Source organism: Ictidomys tridecemlineatus, chromosome 12 (genome assembly GCF_052094955.1).
Source record: "Ictidomys tridecemlineatus isolate mIctTri1 chromosome 12, mIctTri1.hap1, whole genome shotgun sequence".
In the NCBI taxonomy this organism is placed as follows: domain Eukaryota; kingdom Metazoa; phylum Chordata; class Mammalia; order Rodentia; family Sciuridae; genus Ictidomys; species Ictidomys tridecemlineatus.
Window position 1 is genome coordinate 25,002,359 of NC_135488.1, and position 23,617 is coordinate 25,025,975.

Below are 23,617 nucleotides of genomic sequence, written 5' to 3' on the forward strand. Positions count from 1 at the left end.
GTCTTAAAAAGAGCTAGGGATGTAGCTCAGTAGTAAAGCACCCCAGGGTTCATCACCAGTACCAAATAAAGAAAGAATGAAAAAAGCCAAATTCAGTCTACCTTTTCCTATCACTACATGCATCCATTTCTGCAGAACATCAGTGATCACTCTCCTCCCAACTCCACCCACACCATGGTCACGCTCTGAGAGGTGTGTACAAGATTATGTGATCACTACACAGTAGGTTTTAGGACATGTCCTAGGATCATCTTAATTTTTTTCAATCGTTATGTAGTAAAGTTACTGTTTTTTAATGGTGAATTTTAATCACCCCATAATCAGAGAACAAAATAATTTCATCACCTCCCAAGCCCTTGCTCTCCCTTTTGCTCATTCCTTGTGCCTCTTGCTCCGCCCACCACTGCTCTGCTCCCCAGCCCTGCTGTCCTGGGAGACAAATCCTCTGCTGTCACCTCTTGAGGCTTGCGACGTCCACACAGCATCACAGCATCACGTACTTGAGCGTCCTGATTGCCAGTGTGCACAAGTCCACCCTTCTTGATCACTGTGACTTTGCAGGAAGCTTTGGGATCAGATGGCACGCATCTTCAGATTTACTGCTCTTTTCTGGATTGTTTTGCTGCTTCTGACATCTCAATAAGTTTTCCTGTCCCTGAACACTAGTGTCTTAAATTTATTTGGGTTTTCTTTTAGCAGTGTTTGTAGTTTTTAGGGTCTGATCTAATATCACATTGGATAAATTAATTCCTGAGTATTTTGTTCTTTTTGATGCCATTGTAAATGGAATTTTCTTAATTTCCTTTTCAGATTGTTCATGGCTAGTGTATGGAAATACAAGTGATTTTTTTTTTTTTATTTTGCATGTTGACTTTGGATCTTGCAGCTTTGCCAAATTCTTTGATTAACCGGGTTTTCTTCTTTCTTTCTTTCTTTCTTTCTTTCTTTTTTTTTTTTTTGCAGATTATGTGTGGTGTTTGTATGGCATCTTGAATACAACAGTTTACATTCTCTTGTGTGCTGGATGCCTTTTATTTCTTCGTCTTGCCTAATTGCTCTGGCTGTGTTGAATAGAAGTAATAGAAATGGGCCGTTTTGCCTTATTCCTGATCTTAGGGGAAAGCTTGCAGTCTTTCGATGTTGGGATTGATGTCAGCTATGAGGTTTTGGAAAAAAATGCCCTTTATCATGTTGAGGAAGCCCCTCTGTTCCTGTTTGTTTTGTGTGTTTCTTGTGAAGGGGAGATGGATTTAGTCAAGTGCTTTTTCTGCCTCCACTTAGAGGAGACTTTTATTCTATTAATGTTGGGTGTTACACTGGCTGGTTTCCAGATATTGAGACAGCTGTGCACACCTGGTAGCACCCCTTCCAGTTTGCTGAGTTGGGGTTAAGGATTTCATGCCTGTATTCATCAAGGTTGTCGATCTCAGTTTTCTTTAGCTAATCTTTGACTTCAGTGTGAGCATAATGCTGTTCTCAGACCAAATCAGGCAGGGTTCCCTCCTCATGAGCTTTCTGGAAGAGTTTGGGAAGTATGAGTGTTAATTCTTTGGATGTTTGGTAGAACTCAACAGTGAGGCAATCTGGTCCTCTTTTGATTACTGATATAATCTCTGTATTTTTTATGGATTTGTTGATATTTTCTATTTCTTCTTGTGTCAGTTTTGGTAGTTTGTATTTCTTGGACTTCATTTGTGTCTCAGTTTTCACATTTGTTTTTATATGTGTTTATGTATTCTCTTATAATCCTTTTGATTTCAGTGAAACCAGTAGTAATGTCCCCTCCCTCATTTCTGAATTTCATAATTTGAATCTTCTCTCTTTTTTATTAGTCAATCTGGGAAAGATTTGCCAATTTAATTGACCTTTTCAAATCATCAGCTATTGGGTCTATGTATTTCTCTATTGCATTTCTGTCCTCGGTCTTGCTCATCTCCGCTCTGATCATTATTGTTTTTTTCTTTCTGCTGGATTTGAGCTAATTTGCTCTTCTTTTTTCTAGTTTCTTAAAGCCATACTGTTAGATTATTGACTTGAGAGCTTCCTTTTTTAATTTAGGATTTATAGCTGTAACTTTCCTTCTTGGTTTTGGTCTCCAGGTATTTTCTAATTTCCCTTGTGAGTTCATCTTCAACCCATTGTTGTTTAAGAGTGTTGTTTAATATCCACCTATTTATGAGCTTTTTATTTTCCTTCTGTGATTGATTTCTAATTTCATTGCAGTAATTCCATTACATTAACAAGTTTAACTTAAGACTTGTTTCAAGGTTTTATATGTGATCTATTCTGTAGAATATTCCACATGCTCTTAAGAAGAATGGCTATTCTGTTGTTAGGTGTATGTCTTTATGATCTAAGTGATTTATAGTGTTGTTCGTCTCCTTTTCCCCACCTTTTTTTTCATTAAGGATTGGAACCAGAGGTCCTTTACCACCTGAGCCACATGCTCAGTCCTGATTGTTTATTTATTTAGTGGAACTGGGGATTGAACCCAGGGCCTCTTGTATGTGAAGCACTTGCTCTACCACTGAACTACATCCTTGGACTTACTTTTCATTTTTTATTTAGAGACAGGGTCTCACTAAATTGCCCAGGTTGGCCTTAAACTTGTGATCCTCCTGCCTCAGTCTCCCAAGTTGCTGGGATTGCAGTCATGTACCACTGGACCAGGCTAGTTCCTTTTCTTTCTTACTGATCTTTCTGACTGATCTGGATATCTTTCATTCCTTTTTATTCCTAAACAATATTGCAGGATTTTTTTTCTTTTTTTGTGTGTGTGTATATGTGTGTGGTAAGAACAATTAAAATTTGTCCTTTCAGCAGTCTTTACGTGTGTTTGATACATTTGTTGTTCTTGGCTGTGGTCACCATGGTGTAGAGTAGGTCCCTGAGCTTCCCACGCCTGTGTATCCTTTGATCAGCACCTCCCGTTCATCCCCCAGCCCCTGGTAACCACAGTTCTACTTCCAGGGCCTGCTGCCCTGGGTTCAGATTTTTTTTTTTGTACCAGATTGAACCAATTCATCTGTTGAAGGACACGTGGGTTGGTTCCATAGTTTAGTTATTGTGAACTGAGCTGCTATAAACATTGACGTGGCTGTGTCACTGTAGTATGTTGATTTTACATCCTTTAGATATATACCAAGGAGTGGGAGAGCTGGGTCAAATAGTGGTTCCATTTCTGGTTTTTTGAGGAATCTCTATACTGCTTTCCAGTGCGGTTGCCCCAATTTAGTTCTTTCCATTTCTCAACATGAATAGTCCTGTAGTAAATACGGTTGTGCAGATATCTCTATGGCATACTCATGTCCTTTATTTTGTGCATGGATCCAGTAGTGGGATTTCTGGATCATATGGTAATTCTATTTTTAATTTTTTGAGGAATTTCCATACCTTTGTTCATAATGGCTATACTCATTTATATTCCCACCAACAGTGAATATGGGTTCCCTTTCCTCCTCATCTTTACCAGCAGTTGTTATCTTTTGTCCTTTTGAAAATAGCCATTCCAGCAGGTGTGAGATGATGCTTCTATGAGGTTTTGATTTGCATTTCTCTGATGATTGCTGACAATTGATAATGAGCATTTTCTCATAAACCTGTTGGCCATTCATATGTCTTATTTTGCAGTCTGCAATAGAAACCTTTTTCATTTCTGATATCATGACTTTGTGTCTTTTTTCTTTTTCAGCCTTGTTGGGACTTTACAATTGGATTGGTCTATTTAAAGTACTAGTTTTCAGATTCTTTAATTTTTTTTTCCTCTATTGTTTTTCCATTTTCAATTTCATTGATATTTGTTTTATAGTATAGTTTTCCTTCAGCTTGCTTTAGGTTTATTTTTTCCCCCTTTAACTTCCTAAGGTAGGTGCTTGTTTTCTTCCTCCTTTTTGTTTTTGACAGTACTAGGGGTTGTACCCAAATCTTCGCACATGCTGGACAAGTGCTCTACCATTGAGCTACTTCCCAAGCCCTTTTTATTATTTCTTATTTTGAGATAGGGTCTTCCTAAGTTGCTGATGCTGGCCTCAAATTTGCCATCCTCCTGCCTTGGTCTCCAATCCCCCTGGAAATCAGGGTACCTGGTGCAGGTGGTACTTGTGGTCTCCTGTGCAGAGTGCCAAGGCTTTGGGGCCGTGGGGCAGGGAGCATGTTGTTTGGAATCCTTATGTACAGCAGCCGTGTCTCCTGCATGGGTGGATACAGATTTCCTATGTCACAGTCCAGTATGTCACAGTCTACTCTGTAGTTTGCTGCTCTTATCCCCCTCTTTTGTCTCCTGAGCTGTTCTTCCTTACATTGATACCTTGAGGGACCCAGGCTCCTAATGCCCAGCTGCAGGAGCTGCCCCTTCCTTGCAGGCCTGGGTCTTCTTATTGCAGAGGGTGCTTGGAAAGCACAGTGGGGTACCAGGTGTGGGTGCATACAGGCCTTCTCAGCCTGCCCACACCGCTGGTGTCCACACAACATAGACAGTTCTGTCCTTGTGCTGGGTCAGTTTCTCTTTGCTTGGGTCTGCGTGTACCGAATGCAGCTGGCCGTCTCGGAATCCCATCTTGGCACTCGTGCTCAGCGTTGCCGTATATTATTTGTTTCCTCTGTGTTGCCTGAGTCTGCTCACACCTCCTGCTTTCTGCTCGGTTATTTGGGCCACTTTTGGCGTTCCATCTAAATTTCACTGTGATGCCCTGGACTCTTTTCTCTGTTTAACTTTTGTGCTTACTCTGGGGCTCCAGGGAATGCACTGTGCCTCCTGGGTCAACTCTTTCCCATTGCAGTAAACCACAGAAGCTGCACCTCCTCATCAGTACTTCACCCTCATCCTTCAGCGCTCCACACTTAAGCCTGCATTGAAAAACCTCAGCTCTTGATGGCATCTGTCTTGTTTCTAGTCTTAACTCAGTAGGAGACAGCTTATTATATGTAACAGGTGGCCAGGGTCCACAAGGAGGAGGCCAGCTGGGCAGCACAATGAGCTTTTGAACAAATGTGCATAAGCGTGCAGTTCTGTATCGCTTAGTGACTGAATGTGTTCTGAAAACTGTGTCGTTAGCTCTCTTATCAAGAAGTGAACATCAGGCTGCGTTTATATGAACTGGAAGGCTGTGACATCACAAGGCAATGTGATCTTACAGGACCATCCCAGTGGCTCTATGGCACGTGACTATACTTGTTATGCGTTATTGCTTTTTTGCTCCCTCTCTCTCTGCGAGGTAATAGTTTGCCTGAAAAGGTAGGTTGCAACAGAAAGCACACCCTTTTCAAATGAGCAAACAAATTTGTCTTATGTGGGTCTGCCCTCTGACAGCTCGCTGGGATGGAGTGTGGCCAGCCATTCTATTCAGATATGTCTGTAGCTTCCAGTGTGGCTTAATGACATTTAGCCCTCAAGGCCTTCTGCCTATGCAGCTTCAGAATGCACACTATCCAATTTTAGCATGTCATCCTGAGGGGTCCTTCTCAGCTTCTCCTAAAGTGAGAAGTGCCTCCCTGCAGAAGATCCTTCTTGGAATGGCCCCAGAGGCTGTTTGTGCCACATGCCCATAGAGTCATCATGGGAAACCCTGCGGTACAGCAGCCAGAGTGTCAACCTGAGGCCATCTGCCAGGCCTTCTTCACCAGCCTAGTGATCAGGCCTGCCACATAACCTCACAAGTCTCAGTTTCCCTTTTTAAGCTGGGGAGTGACAGCAATGACCAAATAATGTATGTACTTCACATACGTGAATCTGTAGGTAACTGTCACCTGTGGCACATAGCACATCTCACCCTGCATGTTGTTTCCAGCAAGTCAGGGCTGCCTTGGGCTGCAGCCAGAGTCATCTGTGCTTAGGGCACTAGAGTGAGCAAGGATACCCCCTGACTCCTCGGAAGGGCATTTGGTGGGGCCCATCAGATGAGAGAGGTGCACACCCTCTGACTAATGGCTCTGCTTCTAAAAGCACATCCTGGGTTGGATGCTGTGCTGAGTTTTCACACACATGCACACCATGTGGGCCATCACCACACCTGGGACAGGGAACCCCCAAACATTTCCTCTTGCTGGGTTGTAATCCCTCCCCTCCTCTTTCTCTTTCATACTCCCTGACACCTACTGATCAGTTTTCGGTCTCTGTAGATTGATTGACATTGTATAAGTTTCTAGCGGAATGAAACCACATGACGTGTTCTTTTCTGTCTGGCTTCTTTCACTCAGCATGTTTACTTTGCATTAGGACCACATGCACAGACAGTGATTGTTTTTGCTGCTGAGTAGTCTTCTGTTGCGTAGATATACAGTTTGTTTATACATTCCTCTGTTGATGGACATTAGATTTCTCCCAGTTTTTGCCTACGCCTCTAAAACAGCTTTATATTACAAATAAAGTCCTTGTACAGAAATACTTTCTTTTCTCTAGTGCAAATATCTAATTGTGCAATGACTATGATTATGTGTTTGACCTGGGAAACTGCCTGCCTCTCGTCCACAGCGGTGTAACCTGTCTCCTTCACACTGGCACTGGGTGGTCCAGTTGCTCCTCACCAGCATCTGGTGTGGTAGGTCTTACTTTCAGTCCTTCCGACAGGTGTGTAGCAGTGTCTCATTGTGGCTTTAACGTCCATTTCCCTAATAACTAATGATGTTGGACACCTTTTCATGGTTTATCTATACATCTTCTTGGTAAAGTGTGTGTGTTCAAATCTTCTATTTCATTCTTGATTACTTGTTTTCTTATTGAGTTAGAGTTCTTTATATATTTTGGGTAGAAGTTCTTTGTAAGATACTTATTTTGCTTTTCAAAGAGTTTTTGTTTTTGATGAGGTCCAGTTTTTTCGGTTGTTTTTGCATTTGTTTGTTTTCGTGCTTTGTTTTGTTTTTGGTACTGGGGATTGAACCCAGGATTGCTTTACCACTGAGGTGCATCCCCAGCCCTTTTTATTTTTTGAGATAAGGTCTTGCTAAGTTGCAGAGGGTCTCACTAGGTTGCTGAGGCTGGCCTCAAACTTGAGATCCTCCTGCCTCAGCTTCCCCAGTCACTGGGATTACAGGTGTGTGTCACCATGCATCACTCAGTTTTGTCTTGTTTTGATTTGTATTTTATTTATAAAAATCTACAGAATTTTTCTTCTGTATTAGCAATTTTCAAATTGTTGGTTTTACATATAGGTTTGTTTACATAAAAAATTTTTTAATATTGTACATGATATGTATGGATTTCAGTTTTTATTTTTCCCTTTAGGAAAACACATTTGTTTCAAATGAAAAGACCATTTTTTTCTACATTGGATTGCCTTCATCTATTTATCAAAAATAGGTTTTGGTGGCTCTGTGGTACAGCATATGCCTAGCATACATGAGGCCATGGGTTTAATTCCTAGTGCTGAAAAACAACACAAAAAGAAAATATATTGTGTGTGTGTGTGTGTGTGTGCATGTATTTGTCTCAGGTCAGTGCCACACTATTTTGATGACTTAACTTTAATGTAACTCATTGAAATTAGATAGTCCTCTGCTTTCATTTTCTTTTTGTTTGATTAATCTAAGTTCATTACATTTCTATAGGAATTTTAGAATCAGCTTGTTGATTTGTACAAAGAAACCTGTGAGATTTTGATTGGCATTGATGTGATTCTGTAGATGAATGTCAGAAGAAGTATACTACTAACCACGATGGTTTTCCCAATTGTAAGCAGGGTCTTTCTCTCCAATTCATAGGTGATCGTAGACTCTTGGTAGCACTTGCAGGTGTCAGTGTACATCTTCCATGACCTGGTCATATTCTCTCTTAGTTTTCATGGATTTGGATGCTGTGTAAGTCATATTTTTCAGATAGCTCTCTGGTACTAGTTTCTGGGGAATTTGAATACAGTCAGAACATACTAGAGCTACTCAATTCCTCCTAAACATATTGAGCCTTTTTTTATGGTTTAGTATGTAATCTAACTTGGAAAATTTTTAGAGAACATTTGATAAGAATGTGTATTCTGCTGTTACAGATGAGTAGGTGTAAATTTTATGAAAGTCAGACTGTTGATAATGTTTTCAAGTGTCTGTTCCCTGATTTGGCTAGTTATGTAGTGACCCTGACTAAGGACGTGTTGATTTCTCCCACTGCCCTGTTGGTTTTGCTCATTTCTTGTGAAGTTGTTTTGTTTGTACTTATGTGCTCCAGATCATATACCCTCTCCTCTCCTTCAGGGATCTTTTCACTTCTGGGAAGCAGCCTACTTGGCAGTAGGTTATACTCTGAAGTGCATTGTCTGCTTGAAGCAGCCTGTTCACTTTCACTTCTTGGTTTCCTAGTGACAGCATTATTTCTTTTTGTGTTTCATATTTTAAGTGTGTTGTAGTCAAAAGTCTATAACTGGTGATACCTTTTAATCCAATTTCATGGTCTCTGCCTTTTAGTTGGGGTGGTAGGCGCATTTACATTTAGTACAATTACTGAAATGAGTAGGTTCCATCTTGCCATCTTTTCTTTTTCTTTCTCACTCTTTGTCCCATCTCTTCTTTGTTCCTGTTTTTCTTCCCTTAAAAAAAAATTCAGTGATTCAAAAAAATTTTTTTCACTGTTACTTCATAACCACCACACTGCTGTCATCTTCTCCTTGATGTATGCTACTGTTGTACATTTTACTTCTATTGTCTTAAATTCAGTATGTTTTTGTTAATGATTTAATTTTTTTTAAAGCTATGAAAACCCCCAATATCTGCCCTGTATCCACTGCTCCTCACTCCTGTGCTTGGATCCTTGTTTTCATCCACTACCTCCTCCTGCCTGCCCAAGGGCTGCCCTTATCATTTCTTGGAGAGCAGTTTTGCTAGCAAAGAATTCCTCTGTCTTTATATGTTTGAAAATCAACAGTCCTTCTGCATCCCAGTTTCCAACCTCTGCGATCTGTAACAGTTTTTCTATACCGCAGTCTCCAAACTCTGGTCTCTGTCACGTTTCTTCTGCACCCCAATTTCCAACCTCTAGTTTCTGTAACAGTGTTTCTGCACCTCAGTCTCCAAACTCTGCTCTCTGTAGCAGGCCTTCTGCACCCCAGTCTTCAAAATCTGCTCTTTCCAAGGATCCTTCTGCACCCCAGTCTCCAATCTCTGATCTCTGCAACAGTCTTTATGCACCACAGTCTCCAACCTCTGCTCTCTCTAACAGTTTTCTTGCACCCCAGTCTCCAAACTCTGCTCTCTGTGAGCGGTGAGGGGAGCGGGGGCAGGGAAAGGAGCCGTCACCATCTGCCACCTGCTGAACCAGGGACACTGGCTGCCCAGGAGACCAAGCGGACCCGCCGTCTCCAGTGAGCAGAACACCCGGGGGATGGGCATCCCCACGTGGCACAGGACTCCCATAGAGGGAGCGGCTGTGCTCCCGTGTGCCACTCACTGTGAAGCCTGTCACCTTTGTGGCTGAGGGCTCCGTGGGAGGCAGCGAGCTCACAGCAGGTGGCGTGGCTGCTGCAGGGTAGGTTCCCTGAGCGTGTGGCTATGTGCTTGCTGCCCAGGCTCCCAGGGTGGCCACCATGATGCCATTTTGGAAGCGAGGAGGAGGAAAGGGCCGGGGAGGCCGAGGGCAAGCTCCAGGTGGCTCAGGGCTGTGCCTAGAGATGCTCCACAGGCCTCTTGGGTGACTCTGGGCAGGGAGAACCCAGGTGGGGCCGCTGAGAAGGGTCAGCGCTTCTTCCTAGCACTGCACCAGCTCCCCGGGGTGCTGGGGTCCAGAATCCACGAGACAGACTCACTGGAAGGGAGGAGATGACAAACCCACCAGGAATCAGACCAGAGGCGGTGTGCGGAGAGCTTCCCGAGCCCTCTGCTCACGGCCCGTACATCCCACAGTGTCACCCAGTGCGGGGCTCCTGACTTCTCCAGACCAACGACACTCCAGGTCTTCCGATCTTCCCGTAGGCCAAGCTCTCCTCAAGCGAGCGCACTCGACCCTGACGGCAACCTGGGGGGCTCTTGGGCTGTCCCCAGAGCAGGCCCTGAGTGGCCTATCCCAGAGCACTTGCTTATTTGAGAGGGTAGGAGGAAGGCAGAGAGGAACAGAGCATTTGGAAGGGACATAGCAAGCCAGTCCCCACTGTGGTGTCCAGAGCTTAACCCCACAGGGGGCCCGTGGGAAATGGAGCCAAATGCTGATAAGGTGGTGTACTATGATGGCCAAGAAGACGTGGTGGTGGTGAAGGTGGTGGTGGTGGGAGTGATGGTAGTAATGATGGTGGTAATGGTGATAGTGGTGATTATGGTGGTGATGGTGATGGTAGTGGTGGTGGTGGTGATGATGGTGATGGTGATGATGCTGATGAATGTGGTGGAGATGATGATGGGGTTGTGGTGAACATGGTGATGGTGATGGTGATGACGGTGATGGTGATGGTGGTGGTGGTGGTAGTGGTGTTGATGGTGGTGATGGTGATCACGGTGATGGTAATGGTGATGGTGGTGATGATGGTGATGGTGATGACGGTGATGGTGATGTGATGATGGTGGTGGTGGTGGTGGTGAATGTGGTGGTGATGATGGTGATGAATGTGGTGGAGATGATGATGGGGTTGTGGTGAACATGGTGATGGTGATGATGGTGATGGTGATGGTGATGGTGATGGTGATGATGGTGGTGGTGATGGTGGTGGTGGTGGTGGAGGTGGTGGTGGTGGTAATGTTGGTGGTGGTGGTGGTGGTGGACGTGGTGGTGGTGGCGGTGGTGGTGGAGGTGGTGGTGGTGGTAGTGGTGGTGGTAGAGGAGGTGGTGGTGGTGGTGATGATGGTGGTGGTGATGATGGTGGTGGTGGTGGTGTTGATGATGGTGGTGGTGGTGGAGGTGGTGGTGGTGGTAATGGTGGTGGTGGTGATGATGGTGGTGGTGATGATGGTGATGGTGATGATGGTGATAGTGATGGTGATGTTGATGATGGTGGTGGTGGTGGTGGTGGTAATGTTGGTGGTGGTGGTGGTGATAATGTTGGTGTTGGTGGTGGTGGTAATGGTGATGATGGTGATGGTGATAGTGATGATGGTGATGGTGGTGGTGATGGAGGTGGTGGTAATGGTGGTGGTGGTGGTACTAAAAATCTCTCTTGTATGAGTTAAAACATGTGGGTTTAGGTGGGACTGCTGACTCCACAGACTCAATGCTTGGCTATTGAAAGCCCAAACAAGAGACTCTGTGAAACTGCCAATATGAGAAGATACAAATACATCCAAAGATTGGAGCAAATGTTGGTCTTGTGGATGTCCAGCCTCCCTTGATCTACCTGCGTGGGCTCTGGGCATGTCTGAAATGTGCTGGTTTTCCCAGAGGCCAGGGTCAGAGTGAGAGATGACATGGTACCCCCAGGGGACAGGGCTTCCTGGACACAGGCCCTCTGCTCACCAGCACCTTGTGACCCTGAAACCCCTCTCCAGGGCCTTGGGGTGCCCTTTGAAGGGCCCCTGATGGAAATCTCTGCTGACACCCTATTTGCCATCTGCCTGAGGTTTCAAAGTGCCCGGGAGGGCAGTCCTCCCAGGCAGGCGTCCGTCTCCCTGGGTCTGAGTCAGTGGTCGCAGGACAGGCTGGCCAGCACTTGCTCACTGGTGGGAGCTGGGTCATGACCTGGGGCGTGAGTGAGTGTGCTGAGGACCAGGTCAATCCTGTGCTGCTCACCAGCCATGCAGCAACAAGGCCTGGCCACCTGGAGGCCAGGCCAGGCGGGGCCCAGTGTCCCCAGCCAGCCTCCGCTGCCAATGTGGAGCTACCAGTGTGCAGCCACCAGCCCTGGTCAGGGCCAAGCTCCCTGAACCGGGAGTCAAAGGGAAAAGCCTTCAGGGTCTCAGAGGAGATCAGCAGCAATTGCTTCAGGGAGTGCAGAGAAAAACGTCTGCGACTAATAAAGAGAAAACCAGCCGTGAGAGCCCCGGAGAGCATTCAAGCTGCCCCCGTCTGTCTCCTGGGACCCGGGACAGTGCTGAGTCCAGGCCCATCAGCCAGGATGGTACTCCGAGGAGCAGAGGGACTTGAGACACTGGCCTGGGGGAGGGAAGTGAGGCTGAGGGAAGTGAGCTCTGGGTTTCTTGCAGAACAGGGGCATAGGCTTCCTGGACACAGGCCCTCTGCTCACCAGCACCTTGTGACCTGAAGCCCTTCTCCAGGAAGGCCTGCAGCAGCGTGACCGGCATCCTAGTGTGCCCAGTCCTCAGGGGACTTTAGGCTGTGGGACTTTCAGTTTCAAAGCTGGGGCAGTCACAGGGAAGCCCCAGGCTGCAGGACTTGGGCTACAGCCTGGAGTCCTGGGGCTCAGACAGGCTGGTGGCTGGCAGCTGGCTTTCTCCCACTGTGGCCAAGACTCCTGACAGGAGCAGCTCACAGGAGACAGGCTGACTTGGGGCTCCTGGTTTCTGAGGTCTCCCACCATCAGGGCCACTCCACGCCGCTGGCCTGAGAGCATGGCAGAGGAAGGCCACCAGCCCCTGGCGGCAGGGAGGCGAGAGCAGGTGCCAGGGACAGGTGCCAACACCAAAGGTCCCCAGTGACCCTCCTCCTGGGGGCACCTCTCACTCTAACTGAGGACAGAGACTGAGCTCTCCCTCTGTGGGAACCCCATGTCCCCAAGTGGCTTGCCCAGCCCTGCCCATGTCACATCCACTCGGAGTGTTTGGTTCTGCATGAGCCTGGTGAGCCCTTCGCCTGGGGCTCCGTGTTTGAATCAGCCTCCTACAGGGGGAAGGAAAAAGGCCAGGTGGACCCGCCAGAGGGTGAAAAGAAGCCCTTGCCAGGTCGCTGTGGTCCAGCGGGAGAGTGCCACGTTCCCTGGAGGAGGACCAGGGAAGGGTTCCTCTTCTGTCCCTGCCCCTCGGCCTCCCAGGAGGAAGCTTGTGCGGAGCCGTGCCCTTTGCAGGTCTTCTTGCCGGCATCTGCCTGTGGACGTGTGGGAGGGAGGGCGGCCGCTGGGCTGGCCTCGGTCTGGTTTACTCAGATGTGAGACTGACAAGGAGAAGACTGAGGAGAGAACCCGTCACTCACAGAGACGCAGGCAGGGCACCTCGCATAGGTACATGCCGGGAGGGACGAGGACAGAGCCACCTGTGCTGTGGTTAAGGATCCTGTGTGGGACAGGGTTGTTTCTGTATCTGGCCTGGTACGCCCAGGACAGGTGGACCTTGGCTGTAAGTCAGAAGAGCAGGTGGGGGTGGGCTCTTGGGAAAGGCCTCCAGGGGCTCCTGGTTTCTGAGGTCTCCCAACATGCATAGCCACTCCACTCTGCTGGCCTCAGGGCATGGCAGAGGAAGGCCACCAGCCCCTGGCGGCAGGGAGGAGAGAGCAGGTGCCAGGGACAGGTGCCATCGCCAAAGGCCTTCGCTGTCTCTAGGTATTGGCTGCCTGTAGGGCACGTCACATCAGAGAAATAGAAACCTACGATGGAGAAGAGGAAACCTGACTTGCAGACTGATGCTCACTTCCCAGTCCTGGGGCCGCACATGGCTAAGATGGCGCCTGGCAATCAGCCAGAAGGCGTTATCGTGGGTTATGATGAAAAATCGGACCACCTCTAGGATAGGCTCAGAACCCTTCCGCCCTTGTTGGCAGCTCCGTCTCCCTCACTGCCTGTAGGATGGGTGCACATGTGAGCTCTCCCCACCCTGCTGACCTTTATCCTGATTGGCTCCTGGGCCTCATATTAGCTGTGTGTGCTTCCTCAATAAACGAGCTCCCACCTTGACTGGTCTCCCTGATGCGACTGATTGTCCTCTGGCGAGGGAGGGCTGAGTGCGGGCGGTCAGTCGGCCCTCTCCTTTCTTGGCTCATCCTGGCCGGGGCGTGTTCTTCCCATCTCTCCCGCAGGTCGGGAGGGAACAAGGGCTAAAACCCCCGACATCTGGCGCCCGAACAGGGACATGGAGAAGTCGGTTCACCAAAGTGAAAGTATCAGGGAGCCAAGCCAAGCGAGTTCCGAGGTCAGGGTCTCCCTGAAGAGATGGGGAAATCTCACACTAAGCATGGTGCTCTGGCTCTTAAAGCGCTGAGATTCAGGCTCAAAAGGCGAGGTTTAGAGATCTCAGATGCCCAGGCCGAAAGGACTGGGAAACCTTGGCACACACTGCACCCAGGTTGGTGGATGCCAGTCTTTTGGATTGGCCACCTGGGACCGAGCAGAACAATTGGTGAGGAAGAGGGAGATTACCTTAAAGGACCAACTAATAAAACAAAAAGGCGGAAGCAACCCCCATGAGCGATTAAGGTCAGCCATGCTTACATTATTTCAAATTTTTCCAAAGAGCAACCTCTGACTGCTTTCCAGAGACATTGGTCTAATCAGACACCTTATTTAAAGGTAGAGGTCCGATGGAGGGACCCCTTACTGGATCATAGCACGGTGCTGATCCCCTCATTAGTGTAGGGAGGGGATTTGGATGTGATTCCCGATTGGGGAGCCAAGTCCAATTTGGGTCCCCGCTAGAGATCTAAAATACTGTTTGCCAGAACAAAAGTGATTTCCCAAGAGCACCCCCTCTTGAGGTATGATTCTTTATTTTCTCATTTGAAATGAAAAGACCATTCTGGACGCTTTGCCTGGTTGTGACTGGACTCCTCATTGTCTCCCTCGTGGCATTCATGTTTGTTGGGGGATACATGCTGTGGGGAGGCACACTTTGATGCTGTAAGTGGTGGTAAGCCAATTTGTTGGTCCTTATATGCCCCTGCCCCCAGGAAGGAATGGGCCCTTAAAGGCTACTGCCATTCCTGTTTGGTGGAATATAACCTCACCTCTCCGTAGTAGATGCCCTATACTCCCACCCCACTCAGAAGTCCTTTTGCCCTTGGTGACCATGCCTAATGTCATCTGTCTCACTAGAGACAGCACTCTAGATGTGGGGACGTTGAATTCCCTCTGGTGTGGAGGCAATAGGTTTTTTGACGGATCAGTAGGTGGTATGCTCTGTCCTCCTAAGGGTACTGCCTTCCTTTGTGGGGATATGGCGCACGGTGTCCTACTGGGTAATTGGAGGGGGTCTGCACTGTGGTGGTCCTCCTCCTGACACTGGGATCCTCCCTAATGACCAGTCCCTGCCTATACTGCTGGTGATGATTCCCTTTCCAGGCCCCAAAGAGCCATTCATGCTGTTCCTTTGCTGTTGGGCCTGCGGGTGGCCACGGGGATGGGTACTGGACCTCTGGCCTCAGTACTTCTTCGCAGATGTACAATAAGCTTTCTCAGCGGATGATAGGTGACATGCACCATGTTGCAGCCCTATCTTGGACCTGCAATCTCAACTCGACTCCTTGGCTGCAGTAGTCCTCCAAAACCATCATGGCCTGGACCTGCTTATGGCCAGAGAGGGAGGACTGTGCCAGTTCCTTCAGGAGAAGTGCTGCTTCTATGCCAGTCGCTCTGGTATTGTTCAAGATAAGATTAAAAGGTTAAAAAGACCTTGAAAACCGTCGGAATGAGCCAAAGCTGTTCAATTGATGGTGGTCCGGCAGCGATAGGCCGTCTTACGAGATACTGACTGGGAGCCCTGTGAGGTTGGCCGTGGGCCCTACCAGGATGTGCAGGTGTAAGTCAGAGGCAAGAGGGTCTTCTTCATAGGCCTAAGTCACCTCCCCTCCCTGAGGTTTCCCACTGGGTCTGCCGATCCTGCAGGTGAACTGCCTGAAGAGCCAGAGTGGTAGTCAGTGACAGGTAAGAGCCCCAGAGGGGGACAACCTAAGACAGGCACACTCTCCAGTGAAAGGTAGACACCGGCCAATAAAACAAAATGGGGGAGATGTAGGGCACGTCACATCAGAGATGGGGAAGAGGAAACCTGACTTGCAGACTGATGCTCACTTCCCGGTTCTGAGGCCACACATGGCTAAGATGGCGCCTGGCGATCAGCCAGAAGGCGTCATCGTGGGTTGTGATGAAAAATCAGACCACCTCCAGGATAGGCTCAGAACCCTTCCGCCCTCGTGGGCAGCTCCGTCTCCCTCACTGCCTGTAGGATGGGTGAACACGTGAGCTCTCCCCACCCTGCTGACCTTTATCCTGATTGGCTCCTGGGCCTTATATCAGCTGTGTGTGCTTCCTCAATAAACGAGCTCCAGCCTTGACTGGTCTCCCTGATGCATATGATTGTCCTTCAGCCAGGGAGGGCTGGGTGCGGGCGGTCAGTCGGCCCTCTCCTTTCTGGGCTCGTCCTGGCCGGGACGTGCTCTCCCCATCTCTCCCGCAGGTCGGGAGGGAACTAGGACTAAAACCCTGGCAGCCACCCTGGCAGGGGCAGCTCCTCAGGCCCCCTCCCTTCCTGGGCACAAGCTGCACTGGGGTCTGCACACGGTGGCTCATGGGGTGTGGGTAGCATTGTGCCCTGTGCCGAGGAAGTTGCTGTCAGTGGGCTGTCCACAGTCATATTGCTACAAGTGGCCCCTCAGGTCTATTGTTGGTCCCTGTCCCCTGCCTGGAGTCCCTGCCTGGAGTCCCCGCCCAAGGTGCTGGACGGGGAGTCCACCTCCCCCCTTGCTCCACCCCTTCCCATCCCACCAGAGTCGGGGTTGTGCTAAGCTGATTGACAGCTTGGTCCCCTCTGCAGAAGGGCTCTGAGTGGCCCCCAGGTTCAGGCGCTGGGAAGCAGAGCCGCTGCTTGTCGAGTAGGATCTGGGGCTGCCGGTGCCAGCAGGGACCTGGGCTGGGAGAAGCACGAAACGCGTCCCACAGAAACAAATACCTCGCTGTTAGATAGATGTGGCCTTTTAAGTGCAAGGGAGTGGGACTCGTTGCTCCCGGGGATCCTGGTGTGGAGGAGATGCTAATTTTTCCCAGGCTCGCTCGGTTCCTGTGCCTGGAATTGCACAGATGGATGGACTGCGTCTGGACAAAGGCACAGCAGGGCCTCCAGGGCTTGGAGCACCTGAGCCACCACCTGAACTTCATTTCCAGGCTCCTCCATTCACCACCTCCGCAAAAGCGCAGCCTCCTGTGTGGCTGGTGCTCGCTGGTTTCTCCATAGGCGCCCCCCACCCTCGGGGAGCAGCAGGGCAGCAGCTGACACTTGTCCAGGAAGCCCAGGGACGTAGGACATGGGGCCGCTTCCCCTCCTGGCCGCATATAGAGCCCTAGCCCTGGCCCCCCACTCCCCGCACTGCAGCCCCACCCTGGAGGAAGGAGGGGTGACCCAGGGACCCGGGGGCCATGAGTCTGCCACCTCCCTGTCCAAAGAGGCAGCTGGAGACTGGCCCCTCTCCTCTGACCACGTCTTTGCTGCTTGGGCTTCCCTCGTCCTCAGGAGCAGCTGCAGAGCCCAATGGCACCGATGGTTCTGGACGCCACAGGCCCTGTGTCTGGGATGGCCCCTGGTTGCCTCTCCAGTCCCCACAGAGTCCCCCAATGGTGACGTCCTCACTGCCCTCCATTGAAACAGAAACTGAGGGTAGAGGGACAACAAGGTCAATGCCAGTGGGCTGGACCCATGGGGCCAGCTCTGATCCCTTCAATGGCCCTGGCTTGGCCCTTGTCACTGGCTGGGTCACAGGAGAACAAACACAGGAGGTCAGGGCCACCCAGCTCCTTCTGAGGCCTCTGGTCCTATCACCTGAAGAGCTGCACCCTGGGGGCCTATGAGCGGTCAGGGTCTTGTGTCTGCCAGGCGTGGTGAGGGGGCCTGGCTGCTTAGGTCACCTGGAGGGGCTTCCTGCAGCCCAAGGCCACCGTCTCCACTGACCTCCAGGCCTGTGGGCAGGCCACAGCTTCGGCCTGAGCTGGCTGCCCTGGTGGCTCTGCCTCCCAGCCCTGGAGCCCACACCCCAAAATAGCCCAGGGTGCAGGCCACTGACCAAAGGCTCGCTCTAGGGCCCCAGCCACACAGGACAGGCAGGGTGCCCTCGTGGGATCCCTCTCCACACGAGGCATTTGAAATGACTCCCGTTTCTCTTTAAGCAAAGGCCAGAATCCCCACGTGGCCAGCAGGGCCCCATAGCATGTGCCACAGCTGCTGTCACAAGCTGCCACAGGCTGAGGGACTTGAAGTCACGGGGGCTTACTTTACAGTTCTGGAGGGCGGAAGTCCCAGGACCAAAGCATTGGCAGGGCCAGTGCCTTCTGGAGGTCCAGAGGGGACGCGCCTCCTGCCTGATCTGCAGGCCCCAAGGACACCAGCGCGTCCTCAAGGCCAGCAGTGGCATGCCCGCGTCTTCCAGGCTGGCTCGGCTCCCATCGAGAGACCAGGAAACAGTCTCTGTCCTCAGGTGTGGTTTCTCTCTTCCTCTGCTGTGCCGGGAGGCCATCACACACACTGTCCCCTCCGCAGCTAAACCTCCCCGCCTGGGGCCAGCCGTCAGCATCAATGTCCACCTGGGAGTGAGGGTCCCCCTGTGGCCATGCTGGCTTACTCCTGAGTGATGGGCACTAGGTTCTCCTAGACCATCATGGTCCAGGGCAGGGCATGGCCCACAGGCACATGGGGGACAGGGGATTTGCTCTATAGAGTCCACGAGCTGCCAGAGCCGGGGGACATCCGAAGTCCCCCAGGTGGGAGCGCCCAGAGAGGGCTCCAGGGGGTGGGGTGCTATAGCAAGGACAGAGGCAGCCTGCTTGGGGAGGCCAGCTCCAGCAGGTGGACCCAGGCTCAGGCCAACCTCCAGGGACGGATCAGCTCCCCGGGTCTCATGGGCTGAGGGCCTGAGGGTGGTGGGCTACTTCCCCCAGGGTGCCCCCCGAGGTCTGTCTGGAGGTGAGAGCAAAGGCTCATCTCTCCCACACTGCCTGGACGTTGTCACTGGGTTGGCAGATTACAGGGCATAGTGGATTCTCTGCGCCCACCAAGGTGCCCCCTCTCAGGAGGGGGCCCTGGTCCCGGAGCCTGCTGTATGCTGGACCCTCATGGGCTGTTACTTCCTATGTATAGCAAATCCCATGTTCCTGCAGGCACGAGTGTGTGTGTGTGTGTGTGTGTGTGTGTGTGTGTGTGTGTGTGTGTGTGCATGTGTGTGGTGTGTGCACACATGTGCATATAGCTCAGTCTGGAATCAGGACATGGGCAGGGCAGTCACAGACTAGAATGGTGACTACCTACATGTCACATGGCTCTGGCTGCGCAACACAAGGGTGACTTTCCCCACAAGATGGGGGTCTGCTGCTCCCTGAGCATGGCCCCACAGTGTCCCGGGCTCTGATCAAAGCCAGGCGTGGAGGACACAGTGGAGCTGGTGAGCTAGGTCTCTCCCTCCCTGACCCCGCAGAAGTGCAGTCTCTCCTGGTGGTCAGCCTGGCCAGCCCGGCCTGTGGCCTCCATCTCTGGCTCTGGCTTGGAGGGAAGAAGGGGGCTGGATGCATGTCACTCATCATGGTGCCCATGAGTGGTGGCCTGGGCTTCAGTCTGAGCAGGAAAGATAGGCAAGGAAGAGGAGGCGTGGGGGCCTGCTGTGTGTGGACCCAGGGCCAGGCAGGGGCCACAGTTGGCCAAGTGAGTGCTGCCCTGGGGTGCCGCTGGGCTGACCGACAGTAACCCCAACTCTCATTTTGCTAAGGGGTAGAGGCCAGCTGCAGAGAAGGGTCCCTTGACCCAACCAGGGTCAAACAACTTCCAGGATCGCAGGAAGGCTGGCTCCAGGGGGAGCTTCCAGGCCCGTCTGCACAGTCGTACTGCAGAGGGACGGCCAAGCCCACTGCTGTCCAGCATGGTCAGAGTGGGTCCACACCTCCGCTCCCCAGTGTCCCTCTCTGCTGCTGTCTGCAGCAGCCCCTGGCCCTCGGCACTGATTGCAGACCACAGGAGGCCCACCTGAGCTCTCACCTGCAAGGGGTGCTGCATCGCACTAACCTTCCTGGCTTGTAGGCACAGTGGACTCTGCAGCAGCCAGTAGGCCATGTCCACACAGCAAAGTCTCAGCTCTCAGCACCTGGAACACCCGATGGCATGTGGCCTTTGGGCACACAGGAGGGCAGAGCAGGCAGCCCTGGTGTCCCTGGACTGGAGTGAGCAACTGAGGCACAGACAGGCCCCTGAGCCTGCAGCGCCGGGAGGTCTCAGCTGGCCTCCAAGCCACATGCAGAATGCAAACTTCAGGCTCCCTCCTACGGCGGGGAGGGCGAGAGGGACAGAGAATCAAGTGCCATCGGGCGCTCCTGGCCCCCGGGGTGAGCTCCGGAACACAGCACAGACAGCCATCATTACTGCGGCAGAATCCGGCCGCTGGGAGTCTGGGGCAGAGAACGGAGACAGCGCTGGCCAGAGCAGACCCAGAATGGGAGTGGACACGGGCGCTCTGCTTCTGCTGGCTCAGGTGCTGCTGGGGGGCTCCGTGCAGCCCACACCCTCCCAGAGCCGCAGGCCTCCGCGCAGGGCTGCCAGGGGAAGGACCCGGTGCTGGGAGGACAGCGTGGGCCTCAGGTCCTCCAGTGGCGTGGCTGGCTTCTCCAGCTCCCTCCTCGTGCCCTTCCAGGGCTTCCGCCAGCCTTTCTCCAAGTGACGTGCTTCTCTTAAATCTGGTCCTGTTCCTCCATGGCCCCTGGTGGCTGTGCCAAGGCCCTTGGGCATCGCTTGTCTGGGGGGTGGTTTAAAGGAGGGCCTTTCTCTGTAGTCTCTTCAAGAGCTGCAAGACCTTGGTAGAACCTACCAGAACCCACTGGAACCTGCGTCTCTCACCTTCCCTTCAAGTCCTCTCAGCAACCATCTGGACCTTTCTGTAGAATGTGGACACTGGGCCCCTCTGATGTGGGAGCCAAGGAAGAGCCTCCCTGGCCCTTACAGATGCGGCCCAGGCTGCTTCCTGTCCCCATGGAGGAGGTGACAGGCCTTTGGTGATGGCAGCACGTGGCCTGGGGGTTGAGGGGTGTTCATCTGGTAAAAGGGACCCCACATGCAAGTTGCCCGTTCGGAAGCCAAGTGCCAGCGTCAACCCGCGCCGTGACTGGAGGAGGCAGGGGCCTGTGGGAGCCAGCTGCTCTCCCAGCAGCGTGGGGACCCTTCAGTGGCCCACAGGAGAAAGGTTCCTCCTGCTGCAGCTGCTACAGCGTCTTTAGGGTGGAGGGACAGGGCGACGTGTCCCCAGCCCCTGCTGTCCCCTCTCCTTTGGTGGGGGTGCAGCTTTAGATGGGAGCATCCTGTGTCTCAGGGCAGGTGCGCCTCCGGGAGAGGCTGGGGGGCCTCCCTGGGGAACAACTCCACTTTCTGTGACTTTCCTGGACCTGAGAGACCGTCCTGTGCCTCCCATTGACAGGGTCAGTGCCGGGGAGGGACACAGCGGAGACCACGCCTTTCCCTTCCTGAGTGGAGCCTGCTGCAGGGAGCCGGTGGCAGAGGGGACATGAGCCAGCTGGAGGCCTTTGAAACATGGGCTGGAAAGGCCCCAGCAGACAGGGCCTAGCCAGGCTGTCACCGCCTGGGCAGGTGTCCTCGGGGACAGAGACGCAGCCCTTCCCCAGAGCTCACACCCCAAGGGGGCTCGACAGGGAGGGACGGGGAGAGTGTGTCTGACCTTGTCTCTCGCGGTTCAGTACAGAACTAGGGATACAGGTCCCTCTGGGCTTTCTGGACAGGGCTCCAGGGCCCTGCCGTCCAATATGGTGGCCACTAGCACAAGAATTTAGATGAATGAACTAAGTCAAAATTAAACTCCTCAGCCACTCTGGTGATGCTCGGGGCTCAGTGGCCGGGTCGTCTGGCAACAGCGCTGCGTCCTAACCTTCCTCCCCACCTGCTTTACAGTCCCTGACCCCCCGCACTGCCCAGCCAGTGTTCAGAAGATTCTCTGATTTCTTCTAAATTCAGGCCTCTGCTCACACACTGATCTGGTTCTAGTTCCGTCTCTTTGCACAGTTCTGTGGATTCCAGTGATGAGCCCTACACACCTTTTGCTACGTCTAGTGTTATTATAAATGGTTCATTTTAGTTCATTTCCAGTAATTGCTGTAAGTTATAGAAATGGCAGTTTTTGTATATTAGTCTTATATCTTGCAACTTTACTGAATTTACACCTTGATTTTAGCAAATTCTCTGGGTTCTGCGTATTCCATCAATCATCTGGGCAGGAGGGCAGTTTAGCAAGACATTGCCAGTCCTCGTGCCTCGGCTTTGTGGGATGCTGTTGGCAAACCTTCACCCCTCCTCCAGGCACTGAGAGAGAAGAGGACCTCCCTGCCCAGCTGGACTTGGGCTTGGCCACGGGACCTATTCTGGCTGACAGAATAGAGTGGACCTGAGGCAAGCTGAGGCCAGAAATGCACTTGTGCAGTTAGGCCTCTGTGGTCTAGGATCTCAGGAGAAGAGCTTTGAACTTGCACCTGACCCGCAGTCTCCAGCTGCATGAAGCAGAGAAGTGGAGCCATCTCCTGGTTCCTGGCTGGGTCAGCCAGACCAGTCACCCTGTGAGGTCATGAGCTCAGGGTATGTGCTGAGCTGAGAACCCAGGGGGGTTTGTTACACAGCATTTATGTGGCTGTTGCTGACTGATACAGCAAAGCTAGACTTGAGTCTTTAACCTATTATGTGTTTAAATGGGAGCGCCTGGTGGGAGGGTGCTGTGTGAATAAGGAGCTCAGGGGAAGAGGAGGAGGATTTAGCCCCAGGAGACCTAGAAGGGGCAGCAGGTGAGTTATGGGGCCCACAGGCTGTGGTGCTTTCTAGTCTTAAAGAAGAAATTACTTCCTAAAGAAAAGGCACCAACTTAGGAAAGCAGAAGATCAACCTCTGCCACAGGCCTGAGCTATGGGATGAGGCCCCAGGCTGCCGCTTGGCTCTCTGCCTCCCCCTGCCCGCGCCCCCGTGAGGCGACTGGTTCCTCTCAGCAGTGTCAAGCTCCGTGCCCTGCGCTGGAGCTAAGGACTGGGGCCTTCCGGAGCTGGTGCAGGCAAGCCAGGGTGCCGCTTGGCAGCTGGCAAGGGACACGAAATGTGGGGTTGCATCCTGTCCTGTGTCCAGCCCTCAGTGCTGCCCTGGGCAAAGCCGGGGCCTGGTCTTTGGAGGCACTCAGGCCCACCCCTGCTACCCAGAGACACCGTCACTGATGTGCCCCACCTGTGCAGCCTTCTGCTTCCAGGGGCCAAGTGCACCCTCCCCTGGGCACACAGGAGAAAGAAGTCCTCCAGCAGGACACCGAGGTCCCTCTGAGTGAGGCGGCTTGTGCCCACCCACCTCTGCTTGGCTCCCTCGGTGTTTGGAACGGCCCAGCTCTGCAGTCCCGGCTGACGAGACTGTCCATCTCTATGCCCTGAGACCTGCCCCCTATCTTTCATGGTCCACTCCCAGAGGGGACGTGGAGGGGTCACCCACATGTTGATGGGGATCACAACAGCGTAACGAAGTGGAGGCTGGCGTGTGAGATGCCACCTGGAGACGTGGCTCCCGGGGAGTGGGAGAGCATATGGAACCAACCTCCAGGACAGGCCAGTGTGGTGGGTGGGCGGCCCTGGTGACCACGGGGGGCCTAAACTGAGCACTTCCACCTCAGGAAGGAAAGCGGGTGCTGTGGGACCCTCTGTTTCCAGCCAGAGTTGTCCTACTCAGCGGGAGATAAATACCAGCCTTCACACTCCAAAGTACTAGTCCTGCTCATAACTTTTCAAACAAGGAATAAAGACGAGGAGACACATAAAAATGGTTCTGTCAATTTGGCCCAATTTCAAATTATCTAATTAGAGGAGAGCCAGAGCTTCCTATTTCTAGAAGCGTTTACTGAGGT

General features: G+C 51.7%; 1 protein-coding gene across 32 annotated transcripts in view; it reads left to right on the forward strand.

The window, feature by feature from the left end:
- LOC144369124 (mitotic spindle assembly checkpoint protein MAD1-like) overlaps positions 1-23,617 on the forward strand; it is a 278,411-nt gene that overhangs the window by 207,952 nt on the left and 46,842 nt on the right. The window contains exon 14 of one of the 32 annotated variants that reach the window (XM_078028205.1): positions 9,156-9,300. The exons of 30 other annotated variants lie outside the window; for them this stretch is intronic. In XM_078028205.1, coding sequence (XP_077884331.1) covers positions 9,156-9,285 — 130 coding nt within the window. In that variant the 3' untranslated portion in view covers positions 9,286-9,300. Of the gene's footprint in view, positions 1-9,155; positions 9,301-13,331; positions 13,458-23,617 lie in introns of those variants that run through there. One more of the 32 variants, XM_078028214.1, reaches the window with a different exon arrangement.